Source organism: Odocoileus virginianus, chromosome 3, assembly GCF_023699985.2.
Source record: "Odocoileus virginianus isolate 20LAN1187 ecotype Illinois chromosome 3, Ovbor_1.2, whole genome shotgun sequence".
In the NCBI taxonomy this organism is placed as follows: domain Eukaryota; kingdom Metazoa; phylum Chordata; class Mammalia; order Artiodactyla; family Cervidae; genus Odocoileus; species Odocoileus virginianus.
Genome location: NC_069676.1, coordinates 15,547,525 through 15,566,077, shown reverse-complemented (window position 1 = coordinate 15,566,077; position 18,553 = coordinate 15,547,525). Strand labels below are relative to the sequence as shown.

The window sequence follows — 18,553 nt, the reverse complement described above, 5'->3', positions numbered from 1 at the left end:
GGGGCGGGTGCGCAGTGGTGGCTCAATTGATATTTATTGAATGTGCAAAGTAATGGGTACTGCAACCTCAACTCCTGCCCCCATCCCCACCCGGGGTCTCTAAATTCCAAACAACCTCTGCATGCGTTCTCCAACCCCCCCCAAAAAGCAAGAAACCAGGGTAGCAAAACAAATGGGTCATTATTGTACAGCTGCAAGTCGGGGGGGGGGGGGGTGGGGGGGGTCCCGGGGTGGGGCCATGGTGCTCAGGATCTGTGGGGGATGGGGGCTGTCTGTCCTCTTCTGAATGGGCTCCAGGAACTCTGGTTCCAGGATGCTGGGTGCCCTGTGAGCACCGGCCCCCTCCTCCCCTCACGGTCTTTGGGAGAAGCCGGAGCGGGGAATGTGTGAAGAGGCGAGGAGGAAGGACGAAGGACTGTCCGAGGTGGATACCTGATCACAACAGCTCCCGCCCGCTGGCTGTTTTGTTGACTTTGGACAGGCCTTCCCGGAACCCAGAATCGGTCATTCTACAGGCAGAGAGTAAGGAGGTGGTCCAGGAGCTGAGCGGAGCCACTTCGAAGTTCACCACGCCCACTCCGAGCCTCCCAGCCCCGCCCAGATCCCACCCACCTGTGCTTTGAGCCTGGCCCCACCCCTGCTGCCTAGGCCCACCCACTCAGCCCCACCACAACCACCCCAGAGCCTCCTGGCCCCGCCCACCCAACCCACAGCCCGGGCCCCGCCCCCTCGCTGCCAAAGCCCAAAGCCCCACCCACCCCAGCCCCAGGGCTCACACTTGCTCTATCCGCATTTCTTCCTCATCCTCCTGGGGTAGCTGCAGGTACGGGTTATCCCTTGCGGGTTGGAACTTGTAGCCCGTGAGCACGAAGAAGGCGAGAGTGGAGCCCTCCACCAAGAGCTGGGAAGTTTGGGAGGCGGAGGTAGGGGGTGGGTGGGGGGAACCGACGACAGCCAGCTCCTTAGCACGGCCACCCTAACCCCTCCATCTGCAGTCCCTTGAAGCCCGGCCCCCCTGCCCTCCACCGATAATTCCCCGGCCCCCACCCTAGGCGTCCCCAGTGGTCCGGTGGCCTCATCCCCTCAGGGGTGGAGGGGGCGCAGTGGGAGTGTCAGGCACGCGCCCCCTGCCTCCCCCGCTGCTGTCTGGCTCAGCCTCGGCCCCTCCTGGGGCCTCTGCGCTCACCTGGTACAGCCACTGCCACTGGAAGGGCACGACCACCCGCAGCAAGATGGCGATGATCCGTGTGAAGTAGATGTAGCAGATGACCTGCAGAGACGGGGTGAGACCATCGCACCACTGCGGCTGCCTGGGGCGGCGGGCAGGGGGGCTGGGCGCCAGGGGACTGCAGATGGAGGGGTTAGGGTGCGCGTGCTTGCTAACGAGCTGGCTGTCCCCCACCCCCTGCCCCCCCCAGAACGTCCCGAGTGAGCACAGGGTTCCTACCATGACATAGTAATGCCGGAACAGCTTCAGCTTGGCCAGGTTCACTGCCACTGAACGGTGGGCACAGAGAGTGGGGGTCAAGGGAAGGACTCTGGGGGCAGGGGTGGAGGGGAGGACATTTGGGGGCAGAATGTGGAGAGGGACGCGCAAGGGAAGGGAAGTGGGAAGAGAAGCGGTCGGAGGGGGGGATGGGAGGAGCATCCACGGGTCAGCAAGAGGGACCAGCAGCCAGGCGAGGGCCCGGGGCACAGCCTCACCCTTCCCATCAGTGCCAGACGCGTCCTGGAGATGCCGAATGGACCTGGGACGGAGTGAGGGACACAGGGGGCAGTCAGCACCGCCCCCGCCCGTGCCCATGGCGGGAGGGGCCCAGTGGGGGTCCTCACCAGACCACAGGGAAGAGGATGGTGCCGCAGCAGATGAGATCCACCAGGAAGAGGATTTCCTTCCAGATACCGTAGTCACTGGCGCCCTCCTCACGGGACTCGATGACAATGTAGGCCACGTTGGCCAGGACCTGCAGGGTGGGGGCGGGACAGATGGGCGGGCGTACTGGGCTTGTATAGCCATGCTCACCGTCTCCGCCCCGGGGCCTCCCTAGGCACCTGCAGTGGGATCACTATCCCGAAGATCTTCTTCTCCTTGTCCGACAGCACGTACTTGACGAAGGCCCAGCCGGAGCCGATCAAGGCGATGGTGATGAAGAGGAGGGCACCCTTCAGCCTGGCGGAGGGAGGTAGGAGGTGTGATGAGACGCTGGGGGCCCAGCCGTCCCCTGTCTGCCTCCCCGCCACCTTGCCCAGCAGAGAGGGGCACTCACAGATGCGTGATGTAGTGCATGACAGCGAGGCCTTCGATGGGGTGGCCCTGGCTGTTGATGAAGTAGTAGTTGATCTGGAGGTGGGTGGACGGATGGACAGTCAGACAGATGGACAGGGGAATGGGGAGGGTGGATGGATGGTGGTTTGGGAACATGCACAATCACTGTTGGATGGATGACCAGGAAGGGGACAGGAATGGAAGGTTTCAATCAGGATGGCGAGTGGACAGAGAAAGAGACAGTCACAGCTGTGACAATGGAGGGAAGATCATAGTTGGATGGATGGACAGTTAGACAGTCGGCCTGGTTGACAGTCACAACTGGGCCCACGGACAGTCAGACTGGAAGGTGGGCCATCACAGCTGGTCAGAAGGGCTGGATGGAAAGCTGGCTATGGTGATATAATGGATGGATACTCGGATGGACATATGGAACTCTCCAGCCCAGGGTCTGCAGGGATTTGGGGAGTGGCTTGTAGGGGCTTTTTCCTGGCCCCAGAGACTCCAGCCCACCCCACACTGTTCCTGGCCCCAGACTCTCACACTGTGGAAGAGGAGAGAGACGCTCTTGGTGAAAGTCAGGGCTGCCATGAGCCAGTGGATCTTGAAGACGTTGTACCTGGTGGGGGAGGGGAGATGAGGGACAGAAGAGAGGGGGCATTGGTCAGGGGCAGGGGTGGGAATGTGGGAAGACAGGAGGTGGGGGACCCCCAGGGTCAAGGGCATTACGTGTTCTTGCAGAGGATGGACACCCAGAAGATGCCAGCGCCCAGGAAGCAGGCAGACATGACCATGTACAGCTTGAAAAGAGGGATTTCCGCCGCTGACAGGTAGCCCTCGGGGTTCTTCTCCCGGATCATTACCTGGTGAGGGAGCAGTGGGGGACAGGGGATTGCAGGCTAGCTCCAGATGTGCTGGGCCCTGAGTGTGAGTCTCCAGGTTCCATTCTCTCATTTCTGATCCTCAGATTTCCCGTCTCCCTGAGGCACATGGGGTACCTGGCCTGCAGCGAGGGTTCCATGAACCCACTGCCCTCCCCCTCCACTCACCGTGATGTCAAACGGCTGCTCCCGGCCTGGCACCAAGTTGTCACAGTTGTGGAAGTTGAGGTTGTACTGGCCTTCCTCGGCCCTAGAGCCGATCACTACATGGAACTGAGAGGCGGGGCAGACAGAGGGGAGGGGGGACCTCAGCTTGGGGGAGACCCCACTTTGCGGAGGGGAGGGGCTGCAGGCACCCCCGGACACTCACACTGAAATTGTAGGAGTTGTTGAGGTGGCCCAGGCCCAACACCAGCTCCTGGTCCTTCCCACTGACACCCTGGGGGGGACAGAGTGCCTCCATGGAGCATCAGCTGCCCCTTATGGGGGCGGGGCCTTCCTCCCTCCTGCCCTGGCTTCCCATACCTGCCGGTCCCCTTGTGACCCTGTGGGTTTCGACTTGGCCTTGTTGGGGGCAGCAGTGGTCCCTGCTGGGGAAACAGGTGAGATCAGAGATAGACAGACAGCAGAATGATGGGGGGATGTGTGGAGCGCCCCTGCCCACCCACTCCTCCCAGCCCGACTCACCGTGGTCCACCTTGGGAGTGACCATGTGCTCTGACTTCAGGAGCCCTGGTTCGGAAGGCGATTCTGGGAGGAGCCCGGCAGAGATGAACAGCTTTTTCTGCTCCCCATACTTTCGTACCTGGACCCTGGGGATAATGTGGGGAGGCTGAAGGCTGAGGTCAGGCATACCAGTTGTGCTGAGGGACTCAATGGCCACTCGGGTCTTCAGGGTCTCCTCTCTGGGGGGGCTCTATCAGTGGTCATCAAGTGGCAGCCTTTGGCCACCATCCATCGAGATGGCTGCCACATCCCTGTGTTGCCAGCACCAGGGATTATCTGTCACTTCCCATGACACCGAGTCACTCATTCTACTGAAGTACACCTTATTTAATAAGAAAATGCTGTCAGGCTTCCCTGGTCGTGTGTGCATGCTAAGTCACTTCAGTTCTGTCCAACTTTTTGGGATCCTATGGACTGTAGCCCTCCAGGTTCCTCTGTCCATGGGATTCTCCAGGCAAGAATACTGGAGCAGGTTGCCATTTCCTACTCCAGGGGATCTTCCTGATCCAGAGATCAAATCCGCCTCTCTTTCACTGGCAGGTGGCTTTTTATCCACTGTACCACCAGGGAGGGCTGTCCTGGTGGCTCAGTGGTAAAGAATCCACCTGCCAAATGCAGGGGAGATGGGTTCAATCCCTGGTCTGGGAGGATCCCCTAAGCCATGGAACAGCTAAGCCCATGCGCCACAACCACTGAGCCTGTGTTCTAGAGCTCACCTGCCGCAACTACTGAAGCCCAAATGCCCTAGAGCCTGTGCTCTGCAATTAGAGATGCCATAGGAATGAGAAGCCAGAGCATCTTGAGTAGAGAGAGAGTAGCTTCTGCTTGCCACCAGTAGAGAAAGCCTATGTGCAGCAACAGAGACCCAGTGCAGCCAAAAATAAATAAATAAATGAAATTTAACAACAACAAAAGTGGGTGGCTTTCTCCAAAGCCATAAAGGTTCTTTCTGGCTGGTTCTCATTCCACCTGATCAGCTCACATAGGTATCACAACGAGAGACACCCCAGTGATGGATCTTTAGGGTAGCCCCCATACTCACTGCAGATCCTTGGTGTTGATGAGGAAGAGAACCAGGAGGCTGCTACTGTTTTTCCGGAGAGGACACTCATGGGAGTCCCGGTTCTGGAGGGTGGGCAGTAGGGAGCTTTGGTTACCCCCACCCACTGGTCCAGTCCCACCCTGCCTCCCTTCCCATCCCCTCCTCCTTCCCCGGGGCAAAGGTGAGTCTCTCCCTTCCTCTCTGGGAGAGGACAGGGGCCTTTGAGTTTCAGAGGCCGACAGATAACCCTCCCCTTCCGCTGCCTCTGCCCCTCCACCCTTCTCTCCCCACTTCCACCCCTACCACTCACTGAGTAGGAGCGAATGCTGCCAGATCTCACCCGGGTCAGACTGAACCCCACCTGGTAAGTGGAAAGAAGAGACTATGAGGTGAGGGACACCAGCAGGGACCTCTATCAGTGGCAACAGACACATAACCTCGAATTTCCTTAATACTTACTCAGGGGGAGATCCTGCATTCACTGACTTTCCCCACTTGCCCCCAGCACCCCAATCCTCTTCCTTTAACTCCTAACCACTTGACTGGGATGTCATTTCCTCCAAGAGACCTTCGCTGGTTCTTCTCCGCCCCCGCCCCCCTCAATTTTAAAATGATGATGTAAAAAATAAATAGAATGTTTATGGCTGCCCGCCTTGGGCTCTGGAATCCAACACACTTGGATCTACATCCAAGCTCTGGGGCTCTGAGTAAGCCACATACCTCTGAGTCTGTACAAACACCTGAAAAATTCGGTTTACAGGTGTAATATTTTCACAGGAATCCTGAAAGGTGGCTATGACAGAACAGACTCATGGAAATTGATTTGCAGTGTATGGGTACCCAGCGGGTGTTCAATAACAAGAGCCTCTTATTTTGACTGCAGGAACTAGGGCTGAGAAATTATTCCTCAGTTACAGATGAGCAAATAGAAACTCAGAGAGACCAAAGGACTTGCCCAAGATCACAAGGGTGAGGCAGAGCTAGGATGTGAATCCTCAATTGGGGGGGATGGGGTGGGCTCAGAAACTCGTGCACTTCTCCCTCCTCCAGCAAATTCCCCAAAGCCCCTCACCAGCGGGGCCTTCTCTTCTGTATTCTGGCAGCCTAGCCTCAGGAGGCTCAGATCCACCTCCAGGGAGCCGTTGGTGTAGAAACCAAAGCTGTTCAGTTGGATGTCTGCTCGCTTCTCCCCCTGCCGGAGACCAAGGAAACAGAGACAGTTCAGACTTCCCACCAGCCCAGCCCCAGGGCTCTGGCACGAGGTTCCGCCAAGGGCTTCGGCCCCCTCCGGGTATCTCTGTATTTAGGACAGGTTCAAAGGGTAACAGGAGAGGAAGAGAAGGCCACCCCTGTGGGCCATGACCCCAGACCAATTCCAGGTGAGCAAGAATGGCTCGGCATCCTCTGGCCACCATTCGGAGAGTCCAGGAAGAGAAGGTCTGGGTTACGTGGAATTCTCCCTACGAGGTGAGCATCACCCGTAAAGCAGAGTTACGCATCTTGGGGAGCCTGGCTCTCACTTTTCGGAAAATTTTTAGATTCCAACTGAGTCCCCAAGATCCCAATTAGTACCCCCATTCTAGAACCCCTAGGGACTTCCCTGGACGGCGTCAAGGGTTCCTAGCAGCCCCAAAGCGATCCCAAGAATTTAAAGGCCTCAGAGTCCTGGGTCCCCAGAGGTGAAGCCCCACCCGCTGTGGGCAAGGGACGACCTCAGCGCCGCAGGCTAGGCAACTTCAAAAGAACCACTCAGGGGGATCCTCTGGCGAGACCACTCCTGGCCTGAAGCAGGGGGCGCTGGACCTCTCCATCCCGCATAAGGAGCGGGGGAGGTAGGACGAGACCACTCCAAGCTAGGGGCTTCTCCGGGCCAAAGGTGAGCCCCGCACCCCAGACCTCCACGCGGCGGGACTCACCGTCAGCGTCAGCCGGTGAATGCGTCCAGAGGAACCGCCTAACAGCAGCAGGAGAAGTAGCCACGGCCTCCATTCCGCGGGGCTCCCACGACCGAGCCCCCTCCTCTCGCTCACTGCCATCTCTGGAGTCACCGCCTCCCTTGACACCGCCTCTGACGCCCCCAGGCCCGCCTACCGGTGAGCCAATCGCCGCACGGTGGGCGCCGACCCGTCTGCTTTTTGAGCCCTCCCAGCCAATCACCGATGGCCTCTTCTCGTGCCCGCCCCCTGTAAGACACCAAATAGACAGCACCAGTCCCGAATGGGAATGCTAATATTGCTTAACCCCGCCTTCACGCCCACCAATCACTAGAAAGATTGTCCCGGATGTAAGTTGATAAACAGTTCATCCAACCAATTGTGATGGATCTGATATCCTACCCTGAGGCGGAATTCCTCCACCCACTCTTAACTGACAGATCCGTTCAGAACTACATTACCCAGAACGCAAGGTTGGAGGGGGTGGGGCAGCAAACAACTCAATGGGAGCATTCAATAAACTACATCTCCCAGTATCCCTAAGGACAGAGTTTCCCTTTCCCCCCTGGGGATGTGGCTCCCAGCCAAAGTTCGGGCTTTTGGTAAACACTTGCATTTGCTAAAGCCTGTCTTGTTTTCCTAATCTTGCTGATCCAACGAGAGGCCAAAACCTGGCCCTAAGCTAAATCATGACCCTGGAGTGACCTATGATCCCAGACTGAGTTACCAGGCTTAGGTGGACGCTTCTATCTTGGAGTGAGGCCACTGGATGGAGTCCCATCCCCAGAATCCAGGACAATCTTGATTCAGGCTGAACCCCAACACCAGGCTGAGGGCCTACCTGCAGCTGAGCCCTGACCTCAGCTGAAACGCATCTCTGCCTTCCCTTCAACTTTCAGCCTATACTGAGCCTTAATCTCTGACTGAGTTTACATCTAGACAGATCTCAGGTAAAGACTGCCCTGACCTCAGATTAGGACAGACCTGTGGACTTTCGTTTGAGTCCCAGGCCTTCGACTGGTGGCTCACCCCTCTCCTAAACCTCCGATCCCAGTCAGGTCCCATCCCAATTGTGGTGCCCACCTGGGATGAATCCCAATTTCAGTTGAGACCCTAACTCCCAGGCTGAGCCACTGAGTTCCAGACTCCAGGCTGTTTCTGACTCAATCTGACCCTCTAACCTCTGGCATGCATGCTCAGTAACTCAGTCGTGTCTGACTCTTTGTGACCCCATGGACTGTAGCCTGCCAGGTTCCCCTGTCCATGGAATTTCCCAGGCAAGAGTACTGGAGTGGGTTGCCATTTCCTTCTCCATCTAACCTCTGGAGCCCAAGTCTATTTTGCAATTTGAAGTTTTCTAACTCGGAAGCCACCAGCAGGTGGGGCCAGGTCCCTGCAGAGCTGTCTGTCCCAGTGTGGGTTACTGGAGCTATTCAAGACGTGTTGTGTACTTCTTGTGTCCTGGAAGACAGGGATCAGAGCCTGACTTGTCAGAGGGTCTAAAGCCCTCAGCCCCAGCAGGGCGACTGCCACCTCTGTAACCAAAGAGAAAGCACCAAAGGCAGGATAGGATGGGAGTGGGGGGAGGCTGCTGTTTCTATCTCTCCCCTTTCATCCCAGTGCCTCAAAGGGATTAACAGTGTGTGAACTGACTTTTAGGAGAGAGGTGACAGACTTCCAAGCCCAAGGGTTTGAGGAGCAGGGGAGTGGTGGAGTAGGAATCCTAGGATCTGTGCAAATTATTAAACCTGATTGGGCCTTAATGGATGAGACTGGGAAACGGGCAGGTGCAAGCTCAAACTGTACGGGAGCCGAGGAAAGGCCTGGGCCTGGCGCCCCAAGGACAGCCCGTCCTCAGTTTCCCGGCGTAGACTTTAGGGAGGGAGGCAGGATGCGGTGGGGGCGCTAATGGACCCGGCCTTGGCGGAGGCGCGTCCTGGACAGGATCGAAGTCCTCCCATCCGCCCTGTGGCCGGAGGGGCCAGACCATTAGTGGGACGAACGTAGACGTCTGGAGCCAGGCCGGCCCTCAAGAGCGGGGTGACCTCAGTTCTCGCTGCGATGGAGTTGGGGGGAAACCTCTTGGGTTGGGGTTTTAGTGTCTTGGCCCTTTAATGAATGATTGAAAGGAAAGAGGAAAAGAAAAACCGTCCAGGGCGGGGCAGGGATGGGGTGGACAAAAGGGTCCCAGGGGATCTGGAAAATGGATGGGGGTCCTTTAAGGGGTCTGTCCAGTGGCGCGCATTTCTTTAAGAAGGGGCGGGGGCGTCCGTTGGGCCCCGCCTCCTTGGAGGGGGGGTCTCGCTTTCAGGGGGCCGCGCTAGGGCTCCGAGAGTGCGGGGGCGTGGCAGAGTGTATGGGGCGTGGCAGAGCCTGAAGTGGGCGGGGCCTTAGCGGGGCGGGGTCGGGCTCCTAGCCCTGGGCTGAGTCTCCCGGCGGCGGCGGGCGGCAGGGACCGGGTGCGGCGGAGGCGTCGGCCGCGGCGGGAGCAGCATGGATTGGGGCACCGAACTGTGGGTGAGTCCGTTCCGCTTGACTCCAAGTTCCTCCCTTCCTGGGGTCCAGACCCACGATTTGCCCCTGCAGTACCCCAGCGGGATCTCTGCGTGTTCCCTTCCACCGACCCCTGGAATCCCCTCTCTCCGCGGAGTTTCCCAGGGCGGTTCAGGACGCCCCTGAGCAGAGGGCGACCTTTCAGGAGCCGCGTAGGGAAACTGAGGTACGGGGTTCATAGTGAGGAGGGTAGAAGAAGTCCTGGGACCAGGCCTGAGCAGCCGGGAGAGGTCACCTATTTTGAGCGCCCTGACTGGGCCGGCGGCTTATCTTACGGCCCCTGGGTCCCTGCCCGCCGTCCGCCTGTCCGGCTGGGGCGGGGGAGGGGGCCCTCTGGCCACTTCCAACCCCACGTGGGACCTGGAAGTCCAGACCGCCTTCACGTCGCCTCTAATCTACAATTAGGGCTTGGGACGCTGTAGGGGGGAGGGGGCTGCGAGCCTCGGCCTCAGCCCCCTCCCCCAGCCCTCCTTAGGTACTGGGAGGGGCCGCCACCAATCGCCTCGAACCTATGCCCTGTAAGCCCCAGAATTTTTTCCCCATTTCCTAGCCGGAACCTCTGACCCCTCCTCTTTCTGGGGGCGGTGGCACTCCTGGGTTTCTGGGTGCCCTGGGTTAACTAGATCGTCCCCCCCCCCCCCCCAACTCTGGGATTTCTTTTGGAGGTAAAGTGGAGTCAGTGAGGAAAACTGAGTCGCCCCTGGGGGGACCCTGGGAAGCGTGGCGACCGGGGGAACCTGATGCCCGCTCTCCGACCATTCTGGGGCCCCCCCAAGCTGCAGGGAACCCTGCCCCTCTGGCCCTGACTCACGCCAGGCCGGCCGGATTTTCCGGAATCTGGGGGGATTAGGGGACCTGGGGCAGGGGGAGTGGCCTTGCCCCATTCCACACCCCTCCTGGGCGCCTGGAGAGGGGACCCTGTAGTCCGGCTGGGGCCCCGCCCCAGTTCTCTGGCCCTTCCCGGGAAGAGGAGGGGGTTCCCGCCGGTTTCCTGCCTCCCCCCGCGCCGCTCCGGGGCGGGGCCGGGAAGCCACTCCTTCTTGAAGCTCAGAGCCGGGAGGCTCCCCTGCCGCTGGGTCGGCAGCTGTGGGGTCCCCGGGTCCTGACCTTGGTCCTCCCAATCTCCCTGCTAGGATCAGTTTGAGGTACTCGAGCGGCACACGCAGTGGGGTCTGGACCTGTTGGACAGATACGTGAAGTTCGTGAAAGAGAGGACGGAGGTGGAGCAGGCTTATGCAAAGCAGCTGCGGTGAGACCCTAGGGTGGCCGCCTCCTGGGGTTAAGGGGAGCGGTTGGAGGACTGGGGGCTCAGCCTTCCTGCCTCTCTCCGTAGGAGCCTGGTGAAAAAATACATGCCCAAAAGACCTGCCAAAGATGACCCTGAATCCAAGTAAGAACGAACACCGGATGGATACAGGGCTAGATTTGGGAGGGCAGGGGGTATGGGACCCACTTCCTCTCTCTCTCAAGCTGGGCTCCCTGCAAACAGATCCCTCACTTCTCACCCCAGTTCCACCTAGAGGCATGAGCTTGGATGCAGGAACCGAATTACCTGGCTTGGAATTCTAAATCCACTACTTTCCCGCTGAACTGCTTTGGCCACTTGACTTCTTTCTCAGCCTCTGTTTCCCTCGCCTATTAAATGGGAGAGGCTCCCACAGTTACTAAACGAGTGACTCTGGGCAAGTGACTCATGGTGTGAGCCTTGGTTTTCCTCTCCTGTGAGTTGGGGATGACGATGTCCTTGTAGGGGCTCATATGAAGATTAAGATAGTGTGTTAAAACAATGCCTGGCCCATTTCACTTTATTCCAGTTCCAGAAACCCCCCAAAGCTCTAGAAAGCAAAAGATTTTCTGGTCGCTTGTTTGGAGGCAATCTCAAGACCTGAACTGACATGAAGTTAATTAAGTTCATTAGGGTCTTGTTAGATTTTATCTCTTATGTGAATACTAATGCTTCTTGCAAAAGCATTTATAGTATTTGATTATATGATGCTGCTACTGACACCACAAGGGTGATGCAAAAAGATGGTGTAAGCATCGTATCCCCTTTCTAAGACCTCCCCAAATTCTGAGAATTCTGAGTTTCTGTGTCCCCCTCCAGGGTTGGGGGTGTGGGCCAGAATGTATTGTCATTTCTGGGGTGAATATTTTGGGGCTCACGCTTTCTCATATGGAGGTGGGTCTGGGGGCATGTGGCTCCTGGGGGTCCTGACCCCCAGCCCCTATCCCTCCTCCACCCCACCCCAGGTTCAGCCAGCAACAGTCCTTTGTGCAGATTCTGCAGGAGGTGAATGATTTTGCTGGCCAGCGGGAGCTGGTGGCTGAGAACCTCAGCGTGCGTGTATGTCTTGAGCTGGCCAAGTACTCGCAGGAGATGAAACAGGAGAGAAAGATGGTGGGTGATCCCTTCTCTGGGGCTTCCCGAGGGTCCCCTGACATCAGGGTGAGCCTTATCGCCCCCTCTTCCCATAGCACTTCCAAGAAGGTCGTCGGGCCCAGCAGCAGCTGGAAAGTGGCTTCAAGCAGCTGGAGAATGTGAGTCTGTGGGTGTGGAGAAGCAAGTCTCTGGCCCCGAGCAGCTGGGTGAGGGTTGTCGATTCACTTCGTCTGGCCTGGATCCCTCCTCTCCTGTGGGTTTCCAATCTGCCTGTTGTTCCCACCCCGACTCCCAGTTGCTGGGTGACTTCCCCCCAGTCCCTGAAACCATGGCAGGCGGCTCCTTCACTCCAATTCTGTCCTCAACACAGAGTAAACGTAAATTTGAACGGGACTGCCGGGAGGCTGAGAAGGCAGCCCAGACCGCTGAGAGGCTTGACCAGGATATCAACGCCACCAAGGCTGATGTGGAGAAGGTGCCTGTGGGGTCTGAGACAGGCTTGGGGGTCAGGGTTAGGCAAGGCCAGAACTGGGCTATGACCCTCCCCCCACCTCGATATTCCTCAGGCCAAACAACAAGCCCACCTTCGGAGTCACATGGCAGAAGAAAGCAAAAATGAGTATGCAGCCCAACTACAGCGCTTCAACCGTGACCAGTCTCACTTCTATTTTTCCCAGATGCCTCAGATATTTGATGTGAGTGCTACAAACCCCGAGTCCCACCTTCCCTAGGAAACCCAGAATTAACCAACTCCTACACATTTGTCAAAACCCCAGCTGTAATGCCCTAATCTTTAAATTGAAAAGGAGTTAGAACCAAATAGTCAAAGTGTTCTCTGATTTTATTCAAGCTGTTCTTCTTGCCAGGGGTGTCATTCTTTCCTTTTGTAATTCCTACATTCTTCCAAGCTCCAATTCTAACAAACCCTCTGAAAGATCTCAAATTTCCCGTCTGTTTCAGCCCTGTATTCTACTCTCTATCCCAACCCTGAGACTGGCAGTATCTGTGTTGGGTCTGCTTTTTTCTTGAAATTCCTGGCTCTGTTTTTTTCTTAGTATATTTTTTAAATTAATTAATTAGTCTGCACCTTGTCTTAGCTGCAGCATGTGGGATCTAGTTCCCTGACCAGTGACTGAACCTGGACCCCTTGCATTGGGAATGCAGTGCCTTAGCCATTGGACCACCAGGGAAGTCCCTTCCGGCTTCCATTTTCACCTCCTTTGAGAAGCCTTTCCTGACTCCCTAGGCAAAGGGAGGGCCTCAAATTCCTCTCTGACATCTCCCTGGCCTCCGAAATTTCTCCCCTGACCACACTGGGCTGGAAGTCTCTGTGTTCAATTCTGTGTTCTCCCTGCTACTGGGCTTAGGACTGTGGTCAGTGTGGGGCTCCATTGTGTTCAGGAGGGAATCACTCTGCCACCAGCCCCTCGATCAATGCCCCTGAGAACCGTGGCCCCACCCCCCCCCATCTCTACAGAAGCTGCAGGACATGGACGAGCGGCGGGCCACCCACCTGGGGGCTGGTTACGGGCTGCTTTCAGAGACTGAGCTGGAGGTGGTGCCCATCATCGCCAAGTGTTTGGAGGGCATGAAGGTGGCCGCAGATGCTGTGAATGCCAAGAACGTGGGTGCCTGGTCCTGGTAGTGGACCACTGGGGGCAAGCAGTGGTTGGGGGTGGTGTGCAGGAGTCCGAAGGCTTGGCCCCCAGTCTTGCTACTGATTGCCCCTCACCATCCCCAGGATTCCCAGGTCCTAATTGAGCTGCACAAGTCAGGCTTTGCCCGTCCGGGTGACGTGGAATTCGAAGACTTCAGCCAGCCCATGAACCGAGTGCCCTCGGACAGCAGCCTGGGTACCCCCTCCGATGGACGGCCAGAGCTCCGAGGCGCGAGCCGCAGCCGGGCTAAGCGCTGGCCATTCGGCAAGAAGAACAAGGTGGGGGCCAGGGCCCTCAGGGTGGAGGGCTGGGTGTGAGTGGGGACAGCAGGGGCCCACACTGAGTCAGCCCCAGCCGCCGGGACGCTGAGTCCCGGGCAGGAATTTTCCTCTTGGCTGCTGGCCCGGCTGAAGGGAAGGAAGGCGGCTGGGCCATTGGTCTGGGAGTCCCCTGAGGCTGGGGGGGGGTAGGGGGGGAGATTGACAGGGGAGGGCCTGTGGCGTCTGTCTGCTGCTTCTCAGGAGGCTGAGAGAAGAGACCTGCTTTGGGGTTCAGGGCTGGGTAAGGGCTTGAGACACCAGCCCTAGGGACTCCCCTTGAGTCTCTTCAACCCTCTGATGAGTCTTTGGGCCCCCTACCCTCAGGCTGGTTTTTCTTGGGATTTTTGGCTTTCAATGTCAGGCACATACCTGGACACCCTGGTCTATACCTTTGACAACCCCCTCCTCTGCCCAATTTATACCTTTGACTCCTGTTTCATACTTTCCATCCCCGTCGACATATACTTTGAATACCCTAGCTTAAACCCCGGCTATAGCCCTTTTGGTATTTCATGCCTTTGACCCTTCTCTTAGCTTGCCCTTGACATCTATGGCCCCATTTTCGTCTGAGATCTTGGTTTCTGCATGCCTCACCCTCCACCTTCTAGACTGTGAGCCCAGAAAGCTGGAGGTGGGGGTGGAGTAGAGAAATATGGGCCTCCCTGTGTCCCCAGGCTCCATTCTAGAAACGACATAGGATGCAAGGGAGGTGGGAAGTGTTGAGGGGTAGAGGGGGAGAGCTCTAGCCTTCTGGCTCACAATCTAATGCCCTCCTGCCACCTCCCAGATTTTTTGTGTTGCTCTTTGCATGCATTTTCTGTGTGTGTGATTGTGCATCTTGAGTTGTGGTTTTCTTACTTTTTTTTTTCTTTTCTCCATTTGGTTTTTTTTTTTTTTTTTCTTTTTTCTTTATTGCGTCCATCCGCCGTCCGTCCGTCCGTCCATCCGTCTTTGTTCTCTACATCCTCCCGACCCTTCTGACCCATGCCCTCCCTGACCCCTGCCGGTAGCCGTGTCCCCCACCTCTCTCCCCCCTGGGGGGCCCCCTGCCCTCGGCATTACCTAATGGACCCCCATCCCCCCGCTCCGGCCTCGACCCCTTGGCCATACTGAGCGAGATCAGTAAGTCGGTCAAACCGCGGCTAGCATCCTTCCGCAGCCTTCGAGGCAGCCGTGGGGTAAGTGAGGCCTCTGGGGGAGGAGGAGGGGGCGGCCCTAGCCCGCCCAGCGGCCGGGTGGCGGGACCCTGGGCTCGCTTCCTGCCGCTGGCTGGGCCCCCTCCTTCCAAGGCCCCACCTGGACCTGCTTTGCTCTCTGCATGGCCTTGCCGCCCGAGAACCTTGGGCAGGGAGGACGTGGATTCGGTGTGTCTTAGGCCTATCTTAGACCTGGGAGCTCAAACTCTGTGTTCCGGAACTCAGTCCTCTCCCACCTTGCAGACAGTGGTGACTGAGGATTTCAGCCACTTGCCCCCGGAGCAGCAGAGAAAGCGACTGCAGCAGCAGCTGGAAGAACGGAACCGTGAACTACAGAAGGAGATGGACCAGAGGTAAGGCGAAGGGCTGAGCAGGTAAGGAACAAGATGAAAGGATAAATAAATCACACTGAAATGGTACCCAAAGATCTCCTCTCTAACAAACCCCAGGCCCCAGTGGGTTTATAGGTGAACTGCAAGTAGGAGAAACAGTTACTTCCCACCTTATACAAGTCATTCCAGGAAACAGAAGAGTGAAAGGAACTTCCCTGGAGGTCCAGTGGTTAAGACTCTGTGCTGCCAATGCAGGGGGCACAGGTTCAATCCCTGGTCAGAGAATGAAGATCCCACATGCTGCCAAAAAGATTGGGGAAAAAAAAGAGTGAAAGCTGCCAGCTCATTTAGGAGGCTGGTGGAATCTCAGTTCCAAAACTAAGTTAGCAAGAATTCAAGAAAATAAAATTACGGATTTATTTAACTAACTTAACAATCTTAGATAGCAAAATCCTAGCCAATCCAAGTTCAGCAATGTATTAAGAACAGTATTACATCATGTGGTGATGGTGATTGCCCAACTCCATGAATGAATTTAATGCCACAGAACTGTACACTTAAAAGTAGCACAGATGGGAAATTTTATATTTTGTATATACCACAATAAAGAATAATAATAAAAAAACAAACAAAATCACGATCAGTGGGGTTAGACCAGTAATGCAAAGATGGTTCAATATCAAAAAGCATCTATGAGTCTTATTCACTCCATTATTTGGCTAAAAGAAAAAAAGCATATGGTTTTTTTAATTTAATAACTCAAAAAAACTTAAAAATATTAACAATAAAAAAACCTGCCAGATAAAAAAAAAAGAAAATCTTTACTCATACTTTCCAAGCAGCAAGATTCTCTTCCCAGTCCTCTTACATAATAAGAATGACGTTTGCCACTTGCAGATAGGCAGCCAAATGATATTTTGCTGTTTTGCACAGAACTCCTTGTACAAAATGGCTTTTATTGGTGTAAAGTTCCATTTGATTGTTGTTCCTGAGTGTTTCATTTTTTTTTAATTTTTGGCTGCACCTTGAGCAGCATCCTGGGTTCCCGACCAGGGATGGACCCCACGCCCCCTGCAGGGGAAGTGCAGACTCTTAACCACTAGACCACCAGAGAAGTCCCCATTCCTGAGATTTTTATGACATTGGGGTTATGGGTGCATGCTCTGGAGTCCAAATGGACTGGCCTTTGTACTAGCTCTTTGCAGTTTCCTCATCTCTATGTGCATCAGATATGCATGTAATGATTACCATCTGTATGTATAGACATGGAGGAAGCAGGGACGGGGGACTAATGATAATAATAATACCTAGCATTTATAGAGTTTCTAACTCCTTACATGGATCATTAGAATTCCTGTTTTCCTGACAGACTGATACACATAGGAGACAATGTGTATCCTGCCTGAGAGGTGGGATCCACATAGTTCTGTTTACTGCTGTATTTCTAATGCCTAGAGTGGGTTTCTGGTATACCGTACGCACTCAGTGTGAAAATCTGGAAGTGTTAATCGCTCAGTCATGTCAGACTCTTTGCAACCCCATGAACTGTAGCCCTCCAGCCTCCTCTGTCCATGGAATTTTCCAGGCAAGAATACTGGAGTGGGTTGCCATTTCCTTCTGCAGGGGATCTTCCTGACCCAGGGATCAAACCCTCATGTCCTGCATCTCTTGCATGGGTGGTTCTTTACCACTAGCACCACCTGGGAAGCCCCCTATATACACTACTACGTATAAAATAGATATCTAACGAGAACCTACTGTATAGCACAGGGACCTCAACTCAATGCACTGTGGTGGGCTAAATGGGAAAGAAATCCAAAAAAGAGGGGATATTTGTATACATGTGAACTGATTCACTTTACTAACGCAACATTGTACAGCAACTATACTCCAGTATAGTTATACTCCAGTAAAGGCACTGCTCTCATCTTCACAACACATATAGATACCATTATTCTCCTTTCACAGACAAGCCTACTGAGACACAGTTTTGGAACAACTAGGAAATGCCCGCTCTGGGATTTGAATCCAGGCTATGAAGCACTGGCTGAGTTCCCTGAAGCAAAGCCCATCTTTTTTTGTTTGTTAAATCACATGGATTTCTTTCTCCTCCATCTGTCTCACCCTAGGGAGGCCCTGAAGAAAATGAAGGATGTGTATGAAAAGACACCCCAGATGGGAGACCCAGCCAGCTTGGAACCCCGGATCACGGAAACCCTGAACAACATCGAACGGCTGAAACTGGAAGTACAGAAGTATGAGGTCAGGGCAGACCCTGGGGAGAGGCGGGGCCGGCAGGCCTGGCTGAGTCACTGCCTGGTGGGGAGGGGGAGAAAGAGGGACAGGGAGGTGTAGGTGGGGGCTCCAGCTGTTTCTCATCACGGCCTCTGGTGTACATGGGTGATCTCAGGAAACCTCCAGGCCCAGAGTGGGCTGACCCCAGAGCCTGGCCCTGGAGCTGAGTGTGCGGTCCCCTCCTTTCAGGCTTGGCTGGCAGAAGCTGAGAGCCGGGTCCTAAGCAACCGGGGAGACACCCTGGGCCGGCACACCCGGCCTCCAGACCCCCCAGCCAGCGCGCCGCCGGACAGCAGCAGCAACAGCAACAATGGATCTCAAGAGAACAAGGAGAGGTGTGCAAGCAGGCCGGGGTGGGTCTGTCCCCAGACCCCAGACCTGGTAAGGGGTGCCTCTTCTTACTGCTTTGCCTTCTTCAACCAGCTCTGAAGAGCCCCCCTCTGAGGAGGGTCAGGACGCCCCCATCTACACGGAGTTTGATGAGGAATTTGAGGAGGAGCCCGCCTCCCCCATCGGTCACTGTGTGGCCATCTACCACTTTGAAGGTATGGACAGTTTGGGTGGTACATCGGTGACTTTGGTGGGGGCGGGGGGCAGGGGAGGGTGGCATTTGGGGCTGGGCTCTGTTGAGATCCGCCTCCAGTGGACTTGAGCCCACTGCCACTCTGTGACAGGGTCCAGCGAGGGCACCATCTCTATGGCAGAGGGCGAGGACCTCAGTCTCATGGAAGAGGACAAAGGCGATGGGTGGACCCGAGTCAGGCGGAAACAGGGAGGTGAGGGCTATGTGCCCACCTCTTACCTCCGCGTCATGCTCAACTGAACCCTGCTGGAAGCGGGAAGAGGGGGGCTGTTGGCTGCTGCTTCTGGGCCACGGGGGGCCCCAGGACCTACGCACTTTATTTCTGCCCCCGTGGCTTTGGCTGAGACCTGTGTAACCTGCTGCCCCCCACCCCCACCCCCTCACTCC

The 18,553-nt window shown here is 56.0% G+C and overlaps 2 protein-coding genes across 5 annotated transcripts; one reads left to right on the top strand and one right to left on the bottom strand.

The window, feature by feature from the left end:
- Positions 1-15: 15 nt before the first annotated feature.
- On the bottom strand, positions 16-6,993 carry GPR108 (G protein-coupled receptor 108). Of its 2 annotated transcripts, none has more exons than XM_070464835.1 (18): positions 6,832-6,993; positions 5,988-6,107; positions 5,226-5,276; positions 4,916-4,998; positions 3,835-3,959; positions 3,673-3,737; positions 3,518-3,586; positions 3,316-3,420; positions 2,996-3,129; positions 2,810-2,885; positions 2,268-2,341; positions 2,053-2,170; positions 1,834-1,964; positions 1,705-1,748; positions 1,448-1,497; positions 1,187-1,270; positions 779-901; positions 16-509 (listed from the first exon to the last, which is right to left on the bottom strand). In XM_070464835.1, the coding sequence occupies exons 1-18, from the start codon at positions 6,949-6,951 to the stop codon at positions 246-248; spliced, it is 1,836 nt and encodes a 611-aa protein (XP_070320936.1). In that variant the 5' UTR covers positions 6,952-6,993; the 3' UTR covers positions 16-245. The 2 variants fall into 2 exon arrangements, with proteins under 2 accessions (XP_070320936.1, XP_070320938.1); XM_070464837.1 differs by having other exon boundaries at positions 3,673-3,734.
- Positions 6,994-7,342: 349 nt separating this feature from the next.
- TRIP10 (thyroid hormone receptor interactor 10) lies at positions 7,343-18,507 on the top strand. 3 transcript variants are annotated; one of them, XM_070464838.1, is made up of 15 exons: positions 7,343-7,799; positions 10,536-10,651; positions 10,736-10,792; positions 11,653-11,800; positions 11,878-11,940; positions 12,153-12,257; positions 12,349-12,477; positions 13,260-13,406; positions 13,524-13,718; positions 14,771-14,938; positions 15,200-15,309; positions 17,418-17,550; positions 17,773-17,918; positions 18,007-18,128; positions 18,258-18,507. In XM_070464838.1, the coding sequence occupies exons 3-15, from the start codon at positions 10,755-10,757 to the stop codon at positions 18,404-18,406; spliced, it is 1,653 nt and encodes a 550-aa protein (XP_070320939.1). In that variant the 5' UTR covers positions 7,343-7,799; positions 10,536-10,651; positions 10,736-10,754; the 3' UTR covers positions 18,407-18,507. The 3 variants fall into 3 exon arrangements, with proteins under 3 accessions (XP_070320939.1, XP_020772434.1, XP_020772430.1); XM_020916775.2 differs by lacking the exon at positions 7,343-7,799 and adding an exon at positions 9,272-9,366; XM_020916771.2 differs by lacking the exons at positions 7,343-7,799; positions 14,771-14,938 and adding an exon at positions 9,272-9,366.
- The last annotated feature ends 46 nt before the right edge of the window (positions 18,508-18,553 follow it).